The sequence below is a fragment of the Centropristis striata genome, chromosome 15, assembly GCF_030273125.1.
Source record: "Centropristis striata isolate RG_2023a ecotype Rhode Island chromosome 15, C.striata_1.0, whole genome shotgun sequence".
NCBI lineage: Eukaryota > Metazoa > Chordata > Actinopteri > Perciformes > Serranidae > Centropristis > Centropristis striata.
This window is the reverse complement of record NC_081531.1, coordinates 34,154,311-34,175,759: the sequence shown is the minus strand read 5'-3', so window position 1 is coordinate 34,175,759 and position 21,449 is coordinate 34,154,311. Positions and strand designations below refer to the sequence as shown.

Below are 21,449 nucleotides of genomic sequence, written 5' to 3'. Positions count from 1 at the left end.
ATTATAATAATTATAATAATAATAATAATAATAATAATAATAATAATAATTATTATTATTATTATTATTATTATTAATAATAATAATAATAATAATAATAATAATAATAATAATAATTATTATTATTATTATTATTATTATTATTATTATTATTATGTTGTTGTTGTTGTTGTAAGTTGATGGTTTGAAATAAAGATTGTTTCAAAATAAAATAAATTAAAATTAAAACTCCGATCCGCAGCCCCCTACCAATGGGTGGCGGAAAAGCGCAGTTTGCCTACCGCCGCATAAACAGTAGAAGAAGAAGAGACAGCAGCAGCGGGGACGGAGAAGAAGAACACGAACATCACTCAAGCACAACATTATTAAGGTATTGACATGCTATTTTATATTGTATCGTATTAATGGCGGTCAAACCAGCAAGAGAGTGGTCGTTCTCTGATTTAGATGATTTAGAAAGTGAATAAACGAAATGGTCTGTTGCATAAATCGGACTACAACCTTAATCGTCTAACTAGCTAGCATATAAGCTAACCGTTAGCTAACCCACACGAGAATACATTCCCTCCCTTTGTTTCTCTCCACTTGAGAAGCCACACCTTTATCCTCACGTTTGTTGCAAGTTTTATTAACTAAATTATTTAGTGATTTGTATTTCCACACTCTACGCCAGGGATGGGCAACTTAAATGCTGGAGGGGGCCACAATTTTTCATTGACACTACCACAGGGCCACATACAGGACCGTTCACTTATCCAGATATGATGAAACTGCTATTTTAGATATGTTAACAGTGCAGTATCTTAACATATTTCATGCTCAAATGCATGTATAACAGTATAAATAGGAATACAAAAGGGTTGAAGCAAACAAAAAATAACCACTTACTATGATTTATTTCTTTTTTATCAGTGCAAGAACAGCAGACCAACATAATTTGCAAGAAGTAATTTTGTGCATTTTTACACTGCACTTTTAAGATTTCATGCTCAAATGCATGTAGTTGTACTGAGGGCCACTTCAAGTGAGGGTGCGGGCTGTATGAGGCCCCCGGGCCTCTAGTTGCCCATCCTTGCTCTACGCTATCAGTAAATGTTGCTGTGCAAGAAAAATACCTGGCTATCTTGCTGTATCTGCGCTAGCCATTGTTATGTTATGGACCATCACCTCTACATCATGAGCTACTCAAGATCATCTGTTCACTCTGCGGCAAGAATTATTGCAGCATTCTGTTTTGGACTGATCTAAACCAACTGGTTACTTTGAGCTGCACATCGAAAAATCCAGACCATATTCATCAAGTTTCTCCCTCTCTCTTGACTGAAGCTTCTGTCATATATACCACCTCTTTAGCCCAACACATTGTGACAAGCAATTATGTTTAAACAGTGACTATCTTACTCACACTATACTGTCAGAACTGCCTATCCCCTTGGGAGTATCTTGTGAAAGAAACCAGTTTCAGGGCGTTTCTTTTTACATTTTACTCACTGTGGCCTTGTATTTACTGCAGTATATAAGCTCTGCACCTCTATGCACTCGGCATAATCATGGCAAGAAGTGGAAACAGTTTAAAAATCTGCAGAATAACACCCGTATAATGACACTGTGGCCTTGTGATTCACTGCAATATTTATGAGTCCTGTACCTCAATAGAATCAGCACAATCATGGCTAGAAGTAGGAAAACACTCAACTCTGGTGAAGAATAGAACAGTTTAAATGCCATGCATCATAAAAACAGAAAAAAACACAGATTGAACTTCTCTGATATATTTTTTTTAATGGAATACATTTAATCTATATTTACAACGCTTTTCCAAGTCTTATGAATATTGTAAAAACACTGGGTCTCTACATGCTATACCATTTGCATTTTCGCAACCTCTCCTGTCCCCTCCTCTCTGCTCTGTGTAAACAGCTTGCATTTCTGTCTAATATTTATTAATATTTGTAGCAGAATTAATCATGGCTTCACAGTGTCACAGTGGAGTGCAGAGTTTCATGTTTTGAACAGAATCTAGTTAGTACAAACAGTTTATTCTTTTCCAACAAAAAGTTTGTAACCTATGATTTGAAGAATGTTTTTACAGTTTCTTTCTTTGATAAATTAATAAACAAGCTTCAGAAGTCATCATTCACATGGTAGTCCTCATTTTATACAAGCACTGAGTGAAAAGATTGAAACGGCACACTTCCCAACAGTGAAACAAGCTTCTGAATCATTCACCCATCTCTATTTATTAGTTCAAAAGGCCTTTTTCTTATTAGCATGCTTGCTTGGCTAGTACAAGGCTCCATGTAACAACCAGTAATATTCACAAGTTTACTCATGCAAATTAGTTTATATTATGTTACTAAGCTCTCAGGTTAACTATAAAATACCAAACCTAATCGTGATTTTTTTTTTCCCCTCTCTCTTCGTGGAGATGGGAGATAGTGATGATGAGTATGATCGAAGGAGAAGGGACAAATTCAGACGAGAGAGAAGTGACTATGACCGTTCAAGAGAAAGAGAAGACAGGCGCAGAGACGACTGGAACGACAGGTAAGAAAGAGATGTGGGGAAACCCAAAGTGCTATCAGTCTTAAACAGGATTCAAATGAAGCCCATGCAGACACCTTATCTCAAACAACATGCATCCAAGTGGTGTCTCTCTTGAATTCTCACACAGAATGTAACTGAGTTTAGAGACAGTATGTGTTATATTTGAACGTTTTATTTCATCTTCTTTCTTTTTTTTTTTTTTTTAATTATCTTTTTTATTGATTCCACATATCAATATTCCATCGACATTTTACATGTGCTGTACAATTTTCCAACAGTAGTAGAGTATTCCCATACTTCTCCACCACGGAGCAGAGAAGTAGTTTGACACAAATTATATTCTAAAGTTACAGTAGAATAAATGTGAAGTAAAATGAAACCTTTTTCCACTACTCTCCTTATTTTCATACCTCTCTTTTTCTTTATCAAAATAAGAAAACATGGTATATTTATATGTATGTAGTATATTTCTATAGATATATGATATGTGTTATTATAATGTATATGCTGTAGAACGAAGGTGTATATACAACATATGTAGGCCTATTATGTGTTAGTATATTTTGTAATGATGTATACATATATTTAGAGATGTGTGTAATATGGATTAATATGTGAATAATTTTTGTTTTGTTTTAATTTTTTATTTTTATTATGTTTTGTGTTTTTAACTGTATATTTGATACTGTTGGACCCCAGGAAGAATAGCTATGGCTTTGCTGCAGCTAATGGGGATCTTAATAATAAATTAAACTAAGCTTGCATTGTCCCTTTTTCTCCCGTTGGAGGGTAAACATATCAAATAAACATATGAACAATGAACAAGTTTGTAGCCTGAACCAATTTATTTCATCTTCATGCTTCCTGAAATCATTTCCCCAGGGAGTGGGACAGAGGCAGGGAACGACGCAGCCGCGGAGAATACCGGGACTACGACAGAGGTCGTAGAGAGAGGTTCACCCCGCCCAGACATGACATGAGTCCCCAGCAGAAACGCATGCGAAGAGACTGGTGAGATAAACTGCAACACAAATTCAGTCTTTCCAGCCAGTACCTGCTGTTTCTAATGGTTTTTTTTTATCTGTCCCTGGCAGGGATGACCATGGAGGAGAGCCTTACCGTGGGGGCTATGACTTGGGTTATGGTGGTGGAGGAGGGCCAAGCTATGGCCCGCCACAGCACTGGGGCCATCCTGACCTGCACCTCATGCAGCCTCATCATGGCATCCCCATTCAGGCAAGGTGAGAAATAACATCCAAGTTGAGTGAGCCTGAGCTCTGTAGTTTAATGTTGCTTTAAACGTGTTTCAAGATTCTGTAATTGGAGTTCCTACAGGTGCTGGAAATCCTTGAAAACCTACAAATTTTAATTTTTGGGTTTTCAAAGTTTGAAAAGTGTTTGGATTTTGAATTAAGTGCTTGAATCTGCTTGAAATGTACCTTATATAAGATGCTAAGTCTACTTACAAACGGCGACACATCTTGAAACATGTTCCTTTAATTTGTTTTGTAGAATGCTGGTACAAAACATAATATTTTATTTAATGTGATGAATAAGAGAAGTAATGAGATTACTTGGTAACGCTTTATAATAAGGTCCTTTATAACCATTAATTAACAAGTAATAAGGCATCGTTCTCGCTTTAGATCCGGTAGTTGCAAAAAGCATAGTTAACTTATAGTTAATTTATAATAGATGAGCAATAAAGTATATTTTAATATCAATAAACAAACAAAATAAGATTAATAAAGGCATGGCAAAGACATAATGGTGGTCATGGGTGTTTGTAATGCCATTATTAACACTTATATAAGCTTATAAACACACAATAATGTTAATAAGCATCTTGTAAGGACTTACAAGGGCCTTATTACCGTACTTGTTAATTAATGGTTATTACAAGGACCTTAATATAAAGCGTTACCGATTACTTTCATGTAATTTACCACAGCTGTAAGGTGCTGTAGAAGCGTGAAAAACTGTGCTTTAATTTTACGTGGGAAAGGCATAGGAATCCTGAATATTAACTTTGGAGTAATTTCTGCCACTATAACATATGTCTGTCCCTGAATATTTATGTAATTTTATTTAACATAAACACAGTGGCCTGTAGAAAACACACATTTGCCAGGAAGAATTCCGCAATCGCAGTATGTTTTTTTTTTTCCTTTTATCACAAAACTAATGCAAAGAATAGCTGCTAGTTTTGACTTGTCCCTCTTTCATCAGGCTCGGTAACATCCATGACATGGATCTGGGTCCGCCCCCTCCCATAATGAAGAGCTTTAAGGAGTTCCTGTTGTCTTTGGACGATTCTGTGGACGAGACGGAGGCGGTCAAACGATACAATGAGTACAAGATCGACTTCCGCCGACAGCAGATGCAGGACTTCTTTTTGGCTCATAAAGATGAAGAGTGGTACGAAATCAGTTGCCTTTACTAATAATGAATATTAAGTTGTTATCTAGTTGTGCTAGTAAGTCTTTTCATTTAACTGCACTATATATTAATTTCAGTTTAAGTTGTGCAGGTGCTCTTCTGTTGGCCTTTTATTATTTAATTATTATTACAAGGTATACATGCTTTTTTTAATAACAATCTAATAGGTTGGGCCTGGTCCTATGGTGGATGTATTGCGGGAAATTTAGATATTCATATTTATTTTGTGGCTAATAAGTTTACGAGACATTATTTTTCCTCCACTTAACCTTTTTTTTTTTTAACATGCCAAATAATGGAGAGCAGTTTCATCCATGTAGTAGAACCAGGCTCACAGTAGTTTGTTGTGAATGAGTTTTGGCACACTTGTATAGTTTATAAAAAGAAGAAAATCAACCCAAAAGCAACCTTAGTGCTCAGGTTTGTTTGATTATAAAGTCAGACATAAAGTATACGTCTTATAGTGTAAAAGCCTATTGTGCAGTAAATCTATAAAAGCACTTGTCTCTTAATTCTATTCACAATCACATGAAGTTTTAAGTAATTTTTTTTGTTCAGTTGCATGTTTCTTTGAGCAAAAACACCCTCATTGTTTTGGTTGATTTACTGTTGTAACCTTCCCAAGATTCACAGTTGTTTAATGCCTGTTAATGCTTATTACACTTACTTCACAGGTTTCATTCAATTGTTCTGTTTTTTTGCAATAACCCATCTTTCCTCCCTTCCTACTACTACGTTGACGACGTTTTTTTGAAGATGAGAAAAAGTGGAACTCATCAGCAAGAACCGGTTTAGACAGCCAGGGCATGCACTGCGCACAATGCAGTTGCTCTTAGACACACAGTATCAGGGATTTTAGATAGACAGAAGTGTTTCGCGGAGAGATTTTTTTTTCTTTTATGCTTTTTCTACACTACCTTCTTTTTCTATTCGGATCAAATCGAATCCCAAAACCGAATTTGTGTGTAAACAGACACACCATTGGGGTGAAGTGGAGCGCATTTTCACAGAAGAGACCCCCCTCTCTGTATTTATTTGTTAATAAACTGGCAGAACAAAAGGTAACTGTAAGCCACTCAATGATCAACATTTTTAATGTGAAATTCTGAATGTGAATGCTTCATTTCATAATCTCTCTGTTGTGTTTTTTCCTTAATTTTTGGTGAGTTAACATCAAACAATGTTCAGTAATAAGTCAAAACATGCATACAGTGAATGACCTAACACCAGGACTGGGCTAAAGAAAATACAGAAATCACAATCTTAATTCTGATAGTCTACATAGATACTAAAACTCCCAAAAAACAAACAACTGGATTTAAAACACATATTGTTTGTTGGAAATATAGGAAAAGAAAATGCATATTGCAAATACATAATTTCTCAATGCTTTTGTGTGCAAAATGGAAATATAATATGCATTTGTTCTCTAACTTTTGCATCCCGTTCATCCCAACCCCCGTCATTCCCTCCCCACTTTTTTGTGGACCCAACTCTGGACACAGGTTCAGGTCCAAGTATCACCCAGATGAGTCCAGCCGGCTCAAGGCCGAGGCCCAGAGCGCCCTGCACAACCGCCTCAACGTCTTCATGTTCCTGATGGAGAACAGCTGGTTCGATAATGTCTCCCTAGACATTGAACACACCCCGGCCATCATCAAGGTTCTGGATGCAGGTGAGGTTATAATTGCTTGATAGTACCTAGGCCTGGGACGATAACACATTTTGCTGGACGTTATATTGTCCCACAAATTATTGCCGATAAACGATATTATTGTCAACATGATAATATATCATAATAATGCACACCCTTTCAAATACAATACACTTTTATTTCTCAGTGTTTTTTACCATTGTAATTGTAATTTTAAGAACGTTTAAATATCCTAAATAAATAAAACAAACATTTTTTTTTTTTTAAAGGGCAGCATTTATTTTGCGATGTAGCAAACTCCACTTTCTGTGAGCGCACAGCGTTTATATTGACTTTGTCGACCAGTGTTGACTGTCGGGACGAAGGCTCTGCATCTCCAGGTGCAGTTTTTTTCCCCAGCTGGGAAAACTGGGTCGGGTGGTTCTGCTTTAGATGGGCATGCAAGTTTGTTGTGGTGGCTTTTTTTGTTGCCACCACTTTTGAACAAATTGGGCATACAGGCTGGTCCGTGTGTTGATGGGCTCACCTTTTTCATTCGGTTTGAAACCAACATATTCCCACACCGGGGCTGTGGCATTTGGCTTTGCAATTATCTTTTTTCCTGGCGTTGCTCCGCACGAGGCTCACCTGCTGCACTCTGTGTGTAGCCAATGCTAGCGGCCCAGCCTTCCCCACAGAGACAAAGAGACTGGATGACTGACAGGAGGGTTCACTCCGCTCATTCTGCTATGGAACAAAAGAGATCCAGCACAGAGTGAACCCTCTTGTCATCCAGCCTGCTTGGAGGCAACAGACGAGGAAAACAAACACGCATGCGCATGGCGATATATCGAGGCCGGCAAAATTATTGAGTTAATTTAATTTATCGTGCGATTAATTGATTTATTGATTATCGGCCCAGGCCTAATAGTACCTAAAGAAAAACAACCGTCATCACTTGTAGCCTGAACCGTAGACTTTACTGCTTGCCTTCAGCTGTGATAAAGATGGAGGGAGGCACAGATCACGATCTTCGCATCTTGGATCTGCCGTCTGAAGAAGAGGAAGAAAGAGAGAAGCCTGCTTCTGTTCCAGGGGGCGCAGAACCTCTCAAGAGAGAAGACCTCAAACCCCTGGACGGTGACCGCAAACCTTCAGTAGAGAAAGACAAAAATGAGAAGGTATGTGGAAAAGCCATGTTGTTTGTTTGTTTGTTTCAACCTCCCACCACTTGGTGGAGAAGAGAGGTCATGTAGGAGGAACACAGCTTTTGGACTGCACAAATGTGATGAAGTTATAAATTATTTATTAAGAAAGTATAGTTTGTGTTTGAGAAGCTATAATAAATGTCATTAATCTTTGGAAACTGGCTAATATGTTGGGCCTGGTCCTATGGTGGATGTATTGCGGGAAATTTAGATATTCATATTTATTTTGTGGCTAATAAGTTTACGAGACATTATTATTCCTCCACTTAACCTTTTTTTTTAACATGCCAAATAATGGAGAGCAGTTTCATCCATGTAGTAGAACCAGGCTCACAGTAGTTTGTTGTGAATGAGTTTTGGCACACTCGTATAGTTTATAAAAAGAAGAAAATCAACCCAAAAGCAACCTTAGTGCACAGGTTTGTTTGATTATAAAGTCAGACATAAAGTACACGTCTTATAGTGTAAAAGCCTATTGTGCAGTTAATCTATAAAAGCACTTGTCTCTTAATTCTATTCACAATCACATGAAGTTTTAAGTACATTTTTTGGTTCAGTTGCATGTTTCTTTGAGCAAAAACACCACAAACCTTCAGTAGAGAAAGACAAAAATGAGAAGGTATGTGGAAAAGCCATATCGTTTGTTTGTTTCAACCTCCCACCACTTGGTGGAGAAGAGAGCTCATGTAGGAGGAACACAGCTTTTGGACTGCACAAATGTGATGAATTTATAAATTATTTATTTGTCTTTTGAAGAAAGTATAGTTTGTGTTTGAGAAGCTATAATAAATGTCATTAATCTTTGGAAACTGTGGACATTTCATTGGGCGCTTTTTATTAGCTTCTCACTGTAGTGGTGGTGTCGTTTTATGAATGGCAAAATTGGGCCATCACAGTATGTTTTTGTTCTCTGTCAGTCTTTACCAGGCAGTAGAGATTTCCCAGTTCTGTGCTATATTAACCCATTAAGGCCTAAAGTGCCTGGAAAAAAATGCCTGGAAAACCTATGGGCGATTTTCAAATGACCTGAAGTTTTTCTGGAAATTCAACACCTACTAAATAATAGATTTTTCAGCCTCTGTAGCAGATAAAAATGAAATTCAAAAAGTACTTGAGAGCTTATACCCGTGGCTTTCATACGAAGTTGAGTTTATTTGTCCAAACCTTCAATAAAGTTTTTTTAAAAATCAACAAACTCAGCAAATGTTACATTTGATTGAATAAAAAATCCTATGCATAATACTAATACATGCCCATTAGCAAGATGCAAACATGATATGACCATTGGAAGAACAAGACATAGTTCTCATTAGCCTACTGTAATAATAAAAATAAATAATAATAATAATAATAATAAATAATAATAATACATTTTATATATTGCACTTTTCAGGGTACTCAACGATGCATAAAGTAATATAAGACATAAACAGTCATGATTTCTTATATCATCATCACAATCAATTAGCCTATTATTATTATTAATATTAATATATTATTATTAATATTATTATTATCTCCAGATGGGTTTAATGGTAGAAATGCGGTAGTGCTTTCCCGGCGTCAATGGGTTAAATGTAAACTTTTCTACAGGAGGAGAGCGACTCTGCCAGCACAGAAAGAGCAGCTGCAGCAGAAGGAGAGGACGTGAAGGAAGAGGGTGAGAAAGATGCTGCCAAAGAAGAAATGCCTGAATCCAAGAAAGTTAGTATTGCTTCCATTATTAAAATGATTTGCTTACAGGAGACAGATATTTACCTAAAACCTAAAATGTTCTCATTGTAATTTATCAGCCGAGGAGAAAGAGGAAGAGGAGTGGAGACAGCGACGATGAAGGCAGCGCCTCAGAGAGCGACTCTGACTCCGATTCAGACTCAAATTCCAACTGCTCAGATAAACCTGTGAAGAAGGAAGAAGTGGAGGACAAGGATGAGGAGGAGGAAGAGGAGGGCGAAGGTGAGGAGTAAAGTTCATGGTGTTTAATCTTTAGCAGCACCATACAGTGTCTGTGTCCCCAGCGTTTGTAACTTTTCTCTCTTTCTCATCCAATGATGAAGAGGATAAACCGAAGGAGAACGCTGAGGAGGACAACAAAGAAGAAAAGAAACCCAAAGATGACTCTCCCCGGCCGCGTCCTCTCCACCGGACCTGCTCCCTGTTCATGAGGAGCATTGCTCCCACCATTTCCAAGGCTGAGATTATTGCTGTGAGTATAATGTTAATGGCCCGGATTTGTGTCTCGGTTTAACCCATTGAGGCCTGAAAAACCGCTGGCCGATTTTAAAATAAGCCTCTAATTTTCTGGAAATTCTGGAAAAATCTGGAAAAAAAGTGTGAACTCTTCTACTAAATAATAGATTTTTCAGCCTCTGTAGCAGATAGAAATGAAATTCAAAAAGTATTTGAGAGCTTATACAAATACTACAAAACGACGTAAACGCTTTCCAGCTTCAATGGGTTAAATTCAATATATAAGTTTAATTATTCATTTGGTCTACAAATTAGTGTTGATGTCCACACGTCTTCTTTTTTTTCAGTCCAAACATATTCATTTTAATATGATATAAAGGAGTGGATATTTTAGAGGCTAAAAACAGCATGTTTTTGCCATTTTTACATGCAAAATTACTTAGAAAACGATTATCAAAATGGTACAGGCGATTATTTTTCTGTTGATTGAATAATTAGTAAACTTGAGAAACATAGCTGACTCATCCAATATCCTTTTATGTTTTTCTCTCAGCTTTGCCGGCGGTACCCCGGCTTTCTGCGTGTTTGCTTGTCTGACCCCCATCCAGAGCGCAGGTTTGTTAAAAAAATACAACTTTAAATTTCTTAATCTAAAAGAAAGATGTTAGTTGCATTTATAAAGTCACACATTGTTTGAAGCAAGAGATTACAACAATTGTGCAATACTAGTTAAATGAACTCTGTGTTGTTGTTGTTGTTGTTGTTGTTGTTGTCAGGTTTTTCAGACGCTGCTGGGTAACATTTGACCGCAGTGTCAACATCAAAGAAGTTTGCTGGAACCTGCAGAATATTCGGGTGAGTTACTGACACTACTGTTATCAAGTTATTGTAATATGCAACATAATACAATACAGGCCAAAAGTTTGGACACACCCATCTCATTCAATGCGTTTTTCTTTATTTTCATGACTATTTACATTGTAGATTCTCACTGAAGGCATCAAAACTATGAATGAACACATATGGAATTATGTACTTAACAAAAAAAGTGTGAAATAACTGAAAACATGTCTTGTATTTTAGATTCCTCAAAGTAACCACCCTTTGCTTACTAGAATATAAGACATGTTTTCAGTTATTTCACACTTTTTTGTTAAGTACATAATTCCACATGTGTTCATTAATAGTTTTGATGAATTTACAATGTCAATAGTCATGAAAATAAAGGAAAAACATTGAATGAGAAGGTGTGTCCAAACTTTTGGCCTGTACTGTATATCAAGTATCAATATAACTATAGTATTTATTATGCCAGAATAAGATTTAGTATATCCCAATACACAGTACGTCAGATGCAGGATACCAGGATGTCCTACTACATCTGGTTAGTTTTTGCAGTCTCCATGTCAGCATGCTTTGCTGCGCAGCATATTTGAGCAAGAGGTTCAAAGTTCAAGGTGTGACGTATGAAGAGTTACTGTACGTCTTCTGTAAGGGCAGCTGCAGTACGTACTACAAGAAAAGGATTGCAATGTGGAATGCAGTTTCTGCAGTGTTTTCCAAAAAGCCACAAAGTGTTTTGTGCAGAAGGTCATCTGTTTTATTATCTGTGTGTTGAGTTGTTCCCTGTTTTGTGTTAGTCACTTGTTTTTGACTTGTCTAAAGCAGAATGTGTTGCTGGCATGGAACTTTCTGTTCTCAATTAAAATGCATGCCAAATACTAATGTAGACAGCATTTCTGTTTCGTTCTTTTATTGTGGTAAAATACTTTTACTTTTGTGGAAGAAATATTAAATTGCTGGAATTTTCCGACGACTAAAATAAATGACTTTTACAATGCTCTTGAAAAGATGAGCTGTTTTTCAAAATAAAAAGAAAAAAGCTAAATACATTTTGGAAAATGAGGAATGTCTTTTACAATTTCCTTAATTGTATACAAATCATGGATGAATGACATAATGATACGTCTGCTTTCAAAATGGCATGGAACTTTCTGTTCTCAATTAAAATGCATGCCAAATACTAATGTAGACAGCCTTTCTGTTTCATTCTTTTATTGTGGTGAAATACTTTTACCATTCTTATCTGCAGAGAAAGCTTAAATTGATCTCAACCTGTTAGAATTAACGGAGCTTTAGAATGTAGTTTGCACCTGTTTTTGTTTCTTGTTTAATCCCCGAAATGGCAGCTGAGGCTGTAAAAAATTCTGTTTTACCTCCTTTTTTTCACAGCTGCGAGACTGTGAACTGGCACCAGGGGTGAACAGAGACCTGGCTCGGAGGGTGCGTAACATTAATGGCATCACTCAGCACAAGCAGGTGCTCCGCAACGACATCAAGCTGGCTGCCAAGCTCATCCATGCCCTGGATGAGAAAGGAGACCTGTGGAGCATAAAGTCCCAGGAAGAGAGGCACGGAGAGAGCGCAGAGGTACAGCACTGAGTTCACCATCACCACTTATAATTCAAACAGATAAACCTCAAATGATATTAGATAGATAGATAGATAATAATAATAATACAGTATAGTACAGTATATAATATATATAATATAATATGTAATAATAGATAATAAACAATATAAAATAAAAATGAAAAATATAAATAAAGTAATTACAAGTAAAATAATATAATAATAATAATAATAATATATAATAATAATAGTAATAATAATAATAAATAGGGCCGGTAAGGCCAGTATAAATATAATGGTAGTATATTACAGTATATAGTAATAATAGTAATGGCAGCAACAGTATATATAATAATAATAATAATAGTAATAATATTAATAACATAGCAAAGTGTCGTGCATAGATTTAGTGCATAGATTTTAGTGAATTTCAGTATTTCAAGAACGCCTGAATGTGTGGTGTTTGATTTAAAAAGTTGCAGGCTCAGAACCCCATCTTGAAGAACATCACAGATTACCTGATCGAGGAGGTGAGTGCTGAGGAGGAGGAGCTCCTGGGCTCAGGGAGTGGGATGGATTCTGAGGAGACCAAGGAAGGAAACCCCACAGAGACCACCGTGGAGAGGGACGACAAACTAGCCAAGGTTTGAGTCTTGCAGTTATTGAGTATTGTTATTATCTGTTTATTCTCTGTGGATTGACCTTGTTACGTGTATCCTTGATATTCCAGGTCTTAGATCGTCTTTTGTTGTATCTGCGTGTCGTGCATTCGATCGACTACTACAACACCTGTGAATACCCCAGTGAGGATGAAATGCCCAATCGCTGTGGCATGATCCATGTACGAGGACCCATCCCTCCTAACCGCATCGCCCACGGAGAAGGTCAGTGTGTTTCCCTTGTTTGTGCGATGTAACATACAGTACAGGCCAAAAGTTTGGACATACCCATCTCATTCAATGCGTTTTTCTTTATTTTCATGACTATTTACATTGTAGATTCTCACTGAAGGCATCAAAACTATTAATGAACACATGTGGAATTATGTACTTAACAAAAAAAGTGTGAAATAACTGAAAACATGTCTTGTATTTTAGATTCCTCAAAGTAACCACCCTTTGCTTACTAGAATATAAGACATGTTTTCAGTTATTTCACACTTTTTTGTTAAGTACATAATTCCACATGTGTTCATTAATAGTTTTGATGAATTTTCAATGTCAATAGTCATGAAAATAAAGGAAAAACATTGAATGAGAAGGTGTGTCCAAACTTTTGGCCTGTACTGTAGGTGAATGCACCCAGAAGAGTGAAAGTAACAATTACATGCAAAAAAATCATGTTTAAGGAAGATGCACACAGAGAATGTCATGTTTGGTTGCTAGAAGGTTCACAAGATTTTTGAATTGACGAGATGAGACGCGGCAGAGTTTGTCTTAAAGAATACTAAAACTTTGCCAATATTTTAAAGAAGACATTTGACTGGAGTCGCTCTAATTGAACAGGGTTGCTGAGTTAAGTGTGACACCTTTTGGTAAAATCTTGTAGTGGGTACAGTGGTTTTTTTTTAAGTGTGCTTCATTTAAATGTAATGACCAGAAGGGTTCCTGTATGTTTTTGGTGCTGGATTTAACCAGCAAGATTATTGGTAAAAGGGTGCCCCTTAATCCTAAATGATGTATTCTCAATATTTACTCTGATGATTTTGTCCCTCAAACTCTGTAACGTCCCTGCTCAGTATTTGCTTGTTGGAGGCCAAGCGTATTACCTGGTTGTGGAATAAATTGCTGGAATTTTCCGGTGACTAAAAGAAATTACTTTTACAATGCTCTTGAAAAGATGAGCTGTTTTTCAAAAGAAAAAGAAAAAAGCTAAATACATTTTGGAAAATGAGGAATGTCTTTTACAATTTCCTTAATTGTTTACAAATCATGGATGAATGATATAATGATAGGTCTGCTTTAAAAAAATGTTTTTAGTAATATTTTATTTATATATTATTTTTTTTAATACTTTATTGCAAGGCTTCTTACTTTCACAAACATAATCAGTCATTTCGTTTTCTTTACAGTATTGTACCTTGCATTTTTTTCCCCTTTTTTTTTTTTCACGGTATATATTCACAAAGTAAATAACAAAACATAGGGTAAACAGACAAACATATATACAAGGCAAACTGGTATTCCCCAAATGAGGATCTCCAAGAAAAGGAATTAACAACAAACTAACGACACAAAAAAAAAACAATTAAAATAAATAAATAAATAAAAATACTGAGATATACTAAAATAGACTAATGAGAAAATAAGGGGTGGTGCGTGTTCATGAATCTGTGTGTGTGTGTGTATGTGAGTGTTAGTGTTGGAGAGGGGACCATTTAGTTCATCTCCTTAATTTGATCAAATAATTCCACTGTTTTTACCAGCCTTTCTTTACAGTATAACTTATTCCAAATATGTATTTGTTCCCTATTTCTAAAAGTTAGTCTTTCCACCTCTAAACTTTGTTCTGCTGTTAATACCCATGCTCTTAATTTTGGTGTATTTGTTGTGTATTTATTTTTTATATTATTATTATTTATTTATTCTTTCTTTCTCTCTTTTCTCTTTCTTACTTCTATATATGTTAATTTAAATTTCGTAATGCAATTTTATTAGGTGTTTCTTCTTGTAAAAGACAAAGAGTTGTTGCAAACAACAAGTATAGTACACTTCACAATGCATAGACCATTTTTTGCATGTGTTTGTCACAGTGCAACAGTGGCAGAACATGATGGAGGAGAAGCTGGGTCCTTTGTTTGGGTTAAAAGAAGTCCTGTCTGAGGAGGAGGCAGGGAAGATGGGCCGCAAGGATCCAGAGGAGGAAGTGGAGAAGTTTGTGAACGCCAACACTCAGGAGCTGGGGAAGGACAAGTGGCTCTGCCCTCTTAGTGGCAAGAAATTTAAGGTGAGTGCTCGTAAAACAACGTATTCAGGACAGCACAAAACTCTGAGGTATTGTGACCCGATTTAGCTGAATTCTCTTCACATTTTTTTTGTGATTTATATCCTGACCTGCAAAACCATTAGAGGTCATGTACATTACCTGTATTGCTTCACTGTCACGGTTTTGTTGCCTCATTCTGTTTGTGATGCATTAGCAACAGACCTTTTGCATTTCATGTTACTAAAGCTGTGGAGCAGCCTACCTGTTCTGTCTGTTGAGCACTTTAAAACATTATTAAAAACCTATTTATTCTCCTTGGCGTTCAGTCCCAGCTAGGCAAGAATCCTTGACTTTCTTTTTTTACCCTTTTTATTTGTCTTTTTTTTATCTCTAACTCTGTTTTGGATTGAGCTTTTATTACTATTTTAGGTAACACTTTACAATAACCAACTAAATAATGTTTATAGATGGTTTATAAACCAGTTATTAACCATTTACAAAGTGCTATACATATTTAATCTTTAAATGTTTTCAACCAATTTCTTAAAGGTATATGAATCATTTCAAATCATTAACATACTTAATATGGTGTTAAAATGAGTGTAACTAAAACTATTAATAAACTATTAATTATAATTTATTGGTTTCTTAATTGTAAAGTAACTATAAACTTACATTAATATACCATCTATTTGTCATTTATGAATGATCTAGTTAGTTAAACGTTAATAAATGATGTATTTACCATTCTAAATGGTCTATATACAGTTTATAAATGATGATTAAACATTAATAAATCTGTTTACCATTTATAAATGATGGTTATTGTAAAGTGTTACCCTATTTTATTCTATTTTATTTTATTGTTTTACTGTTTTTAGTATTTTATTGTTTTCATTGTTTTTATTTATACCTCTTTGTGTATGATTTATTCTATTTTAATAACTGTACAGCACTTTGGTCAACTGAGGTTGTTTTTAAATGTCTATAAATAAACTTTGACTTGACTTGACTTTGACTTTCCAGGGTCCAGAGTTTGTACGGAAACACATCCTGAACAAACACGGGGACAAAATTGAAGAGGTGAAAAAGGAAGTGGTGTTCTTCAACAACTTCTTGATGGATGCCAAGAGACCGTCGCTGCCAGAGATGAAGCTTCCTCCTCTCCCAGGCCCAGGGCAAGGTTGGCACATTCCTCCCTAGTTGACTGAGATACTCATGATAAAGGATTTTTGTGTTCACTGCGGTGGACCAGGGCTTTAATAATGGAGTCTCTTGTTCTCTTTTTCTCTTGCAGGTTTGCTTACTCCCAGCATGCCATTTCCTCCTCAAGGACCTCAGGGCCCAATGGGCTTCGGACAGCCTCGTCCACCACTGATGGGCTATGGTGGTATGTTATCTACTACTGTGTAGTGCAGCTTCACTCTACCATTATATTGGGTCTGGCACACTCCGCCTATCTGACCATACACTCTGCTAGCCTGGCTAACACCAGACTAATCACAAAAGAGATTAGGTCTGGAAACCAGCCGTTCATTTCTCCGTAGAGGAGGCGTGGTTTACGATCCTCCAGAGCCGTTTATTGGGCGCTTAGAATATCATTCTCATGTCATTCAGCCACACACATCCACTGATTTTATGGGCAATAAACAAGCTGCTGCGGGTCTCTGGGGGCTCCGCTGTCCGCCGGCTCGTTGCGAGATCACCGGCGTTACGGTAGCGGGGCTAGTAGTGGGGCTAGTAGTGGAGCTAGTAGTGAAGCTAGTAGTGGAGCTAGTAGTGGGGCTAGTAGTGGAGCTAGTAGTGGAGCTAGTAGTGGAGCTAGTAGTGAAGCTAGTAGTGGAGCTAGTAGCGGGGCTAGTAGTGGAGCTAGTAGTGGAGCTAGTAGTGGGGCTAGTAGTGGAGCTAGTAGTGGGGCTAGTAGTGGAGCTAGTAGCGGGGCTAGTAGTGGAGCTAGTAGTGGGGCTAGTAGCGGCGCTAGTAGCAGCGCTAGTTGGTAGATCAGTAGATTAGACTTTTTCCAAATCCTGTCGGAAGCAAGGCTAAAACATCCTTTTTGGTGGTGAAACAGGAGTGTAAAGTCAAACGTTCTTCTTTTAAAATCAACTTTGGCTCTAAAATATTTAAAACACCATCTACAGCTAAAGAGAGTTTCGTGTCTGCTGCAGCCATGTTGGATCCGTAAGAAAACTACAAAACTACAAGCTTCCGTCTGCCGAGTAGTACGCGTCATCGTCTTGCCGTCCCTCCCCGCTCTGTGATTGGATCCTAAAACAGGGCTAAGAAACCTCCCTGGTTTCCAGACTGCCTGGAGGTTCGAAATTAAATTTGAGCGCTCAAGGCAGTATGGGTATACCCAGGCTAACACTCCGCCTGACTGACGAGGAATTATTGATTTCATTCATCGACTAAAATGAACTTGACATTTAGGGTTATGTTGTCCCTTTACCCTCTGAACCCCAACAAGCCGTTTTAGGGCATTTTTTTCTCTTTTTACTCACTGTGGCCTTGTACTTCACTGCAATATATAAAATGTATAAGTCCTGCAGCTCTATGGAATCAGCACAATCATGGCTATGCGTGGGAAGACACTCAACTAGAACAGTTTAAATGCCATGCATCATAAAGACAAAAACATGCAAATTGAATTTCTCTAACGATTTTTTTTCTTATTTGAATAAAATGGAATAAATATATACAACACTTTGGTGTGGGTCTCCCCATGCTATTGAACTATTTGCATTTTTACAACCTCTCCTGTCCTCTCCTCTCCACTCTGTGTAAATAGATTTCCAGTGAATATTTGTCACGTGACCATTTGTCTCAGCAGAATCAATCAGGGCTTCACAGTGTCACTGAGGAGCAATTTAAGGTTTTGAACAGGATCTAGTTTTAAATGAGACTTTCAGAATAAAGTGATTTTGATAGAAAATATCACAATTTTAAGCCTCATTTTGGTTACTTTTTCTGTATTGAAACTTTCATAACCTATGATAAATTCAAGGACTGTTGGAAAGTTTAAGTTTGGACTCTAATGCCTGGTTTTACAGTTTCTGGGCTTCACACGCTTTTATGTTTATAAATGTTGGGTTATTATTGTATTGTTGTTCATCTTTTCATAGTTCAATCTTTCAGCGGTAGCATACAGAGTTGCAGAATATAATTTTGTGTTGCAGGGGGAAAATTATGAATTTAATTTAGGGAAAAGTCTGACTCCAAACTGACCTAAAAATCAAGCATTTCTAATGAATCAATGTTGGAAATTTCAACTGGGAATGTTCGACCTCCAACTTTGATTGCAACGGAGCATTAGCGTTTATTTGACTTATTAATCATACTTATCTCCAAGTGGGGGAAGACTGTTGTGGATATGATTTGCACAAATACTTGTGAGTTTATATGGATTGATTATTTTCCACAGGTGGACCTCCTTACCCTCCCAACCAATACGGAGGAGGCAGAGGCAACTATGACAACTTCCGCGGGCAAGGTGGCTACCTGGGAAAGCCACGCAACCTCAGGTGAGACCACTGTACGTCTGATCTTTATTTGGCTATGAGAGGTCTCTATTTTTTACTCTTGGAGAATATTAATACATCTTATTTACAAAAAAAATCTTCTCCTCTTTCCTGGGTTGTTGCTTTTCTTCTTCTCGCACTTTCAACCACCTCAGAATGTCACGCGGTGATCCACGCAACATCGTTGAATATCGTGACCTCGATGCACCGGATGACATGGACTTCTTTTAGAAGCTTCACTTGATCCTTTCAGTCTTCACTCATGCCAGTGTTGTGTTCTTGTTGCTTTTTGTAGTTGTTAGATTCTCACTCTCTCACTTAATATTTCACTTTGTAATTATTGTGCAACAAGAACAAAGTTCTGCTGTAAACTGTTTCCTCAATAAAGTTGTGATCAGACTACATTACTATGTTTTTAATTGTTGGAAGAGAAAGAGGAGAATAAAAAAGAAACAATGTTACTTCAGAATCATACTGACACACTAAAATACCAAATATTCAGATATTGATGAGGGATTTTTTCCCACCTTTTTACAGTTCAAATCCATCATATACTTCAAGGAATTAACCCGTTGACGCCTAAAACGCCCGTAAAACCTCTGGGTGATTTTAAAATAAGCCCCTAAAACCTGAAGTTTTTCTGGAAATTCAACAGAAGTGTCTTAATAATTTAAATAATAGATTTTTCAGCCTCTGTAGCAGATAGAAATGAAATTCAAAAAGTATTTGAGAGCTCATACAAATACTACAAAACGACTTTCTAGGCTTCAATGGGTTAAAGTAGCTGGCAAAATCACAAAGACAGAGAAAGAGGGAGTATAACGAATGAATGGTATTTACCCAAGATAATGATAAATATTTTTTATATCTGAAATGTTTGCATTCAAATCGCTATAAAATAATTTATCATTGTAAATAAATAGTGCTATGTTGCCAAACTTTCAAAGATAACCTACTATGATTATCAGACCAAAATACAATGGGATAAGAGCAGTTTGGGAAGAACGAAGCGTACAGATATCTAAATCAAATGTAAATCTTGAAAAAGATCATAACGGCATATTGTTGAAACTATTTTAATGGATATGTGTACCATCTACGTTTAACTTGGGATCATGGTTTTCATTAAACAAATTGGTAACTGACAATATGTTATGGAAAACATGTTTATTTAGTGATTTTCTCCCAGTCCCTCTGGTGGATAAAGTGAAGCAGATGTGAGGAATGGTTGCCCTCTCCTGGTAAACCATTACATTACATGTGTGCATTTGTGCTGGCTGCAGTATTTGAACCTCTCCACTTTTTACAGTCCAAAAACTAATATTTTTGCGTACTTGAAAATGAAAATTTTGACATGAAAATATGCATTTTATTTATTGCACCACTTGTACAATGTTTCTTAATCAATGTGATGACATGGACAGTGCCAACTAGCTATTATATATTGGTTGAGTAAAAGTAACTTTCTTTTAAAAATGTGTTTGTGTGAAATTTCTGCCCATGACAGCCTAAATATATATTTTGATATTGCTCTTGAAGTGTAGGATTAACAGGGTACTATTACTGCAAATATGCACTAAACCTGAGCCATAGGAGGTTTTATTCCACACACTTTGACTATGGGGTGAGTAAATATAAATAACCCATGCTTTACCTTTTCCTGTATAAAATATTTTTGTTGTGGCTATCAATTTCATGAAGGGGACTTATCAAAAATAATGCAAAACTGCATAAGCCTTGCAGTGGTGGTAATATTATATAATATGTAAATCACATGTAAGAACTGGGAAACAACCTCATTTTTGTTGGGATTATGAATATATATATATATGTGGGACTTTTAGCAAGCCTGCAACATATTTTGACATGAAGAGTAATGAATATTTCACAGATGTTATTACATTGGAAAAATGCACCAAACCTTTTAAGTATCCTGTGAAAATCCTGATAAAGATGGTATGCCAAGACTAAGTTAAAAAAAAAATTCACAAAAGAGAAATAGTCTTTTAATGTCCTCCAATAACACTCTAGGGTTGAAATTTTGAACTTAAGTATTTCAATGAGTGCTCCATAAAGCAGTAGTTCTCAACCTTTTTGAGTCGCGACCCCCAATTTAACATGCATGTTGTCCGTGACCCCCGCTCACTGAACACAATCTCACACGCACAGTTCAGATCACCCAAAAAAGAAACAAAATGACCAAAAAAAGTAAACAAAATGACCAAAAAAGACACAAATTGACCACAAAATGATCAGAAAAGACACAAAATGACCAAAAAAAGGCACAAAATGACAAAAAAAGACACAAAATGACCAAAAACAGGAAACCAAATTACCAAAAAAAGACACAAATTGACCACAAAATGATAAAAAAAAAAAAAAAGACACAAAATGACCTAAAAACACACAAAATGAACAAAAAAAAGACATTAAGTGACCAAAAAACTAAAACAAATGATTTGGCGACCCCCAGAAATCATCTCGCGACCCCAATTGGGGTTCCGACCCCAAGGTTGAGAATAGCTGCCATAAAGGGTTAAGTCTGTTTTCAATAATTTTATTATTGTAAAACATTTT

General features: G+C 36.5%; 1 protein-coding gene across 2 annotated transcripts; it reads left to right on the top strand.

Moving 5' to 3' along the window:
- The first annotated feature begins 303 nt into the window (after positions 1-303).
- Positions 304-19,605, top strand: srrt (serrate RNA effector molecule homolog (Arabidopsis)). 2 transcript variants are annotated; one of them, XM_059351384.1, is made up of 20 exons: positions 304-370; positions 2,429-2,547; positions 3,430-3,558; positions 3,642-3,788; positions 4,777-4,965; positions 6,492-6,661; positions 7,616-7,800; positions 9,421-9,531; positions 9,621-9,783; positions 9,885-10,033; positions 10,571-10,632; positions 10,794-10,872; positions 12,250-12,447; positions 12,906-13,073; positions 13,160-13,313; positions 15,182-15,375; positions 16,381-16,537; positions 16,652-16,744; positions 18,776-18,875; positions 19,028-19,605. In XM_059351384.1, the coding sequence occupies exons 2-20, from the start codon at positions 2,429-2,431 to the stop codon at positions 19,101-19,103; spliced, it is 2,643 nt and encodes an 880-aa protein (XP_059207367.1). In that variant the 5' UTR covers positions 304-370; the 3' UTR covers positions 19,104-19,605. The 2 variants fall into 2 exon arrangements, with proteins under 2 accessions (XP_059207367.1, XP_059207368.1); XM_059351385.1 differs by having other exon boundaries at positions 18,776-18,886; positions 19,028-19,081.
- The last annotated feature ends 1,844 nt before the right edge of the window (positions 19,606-21,449 follow it).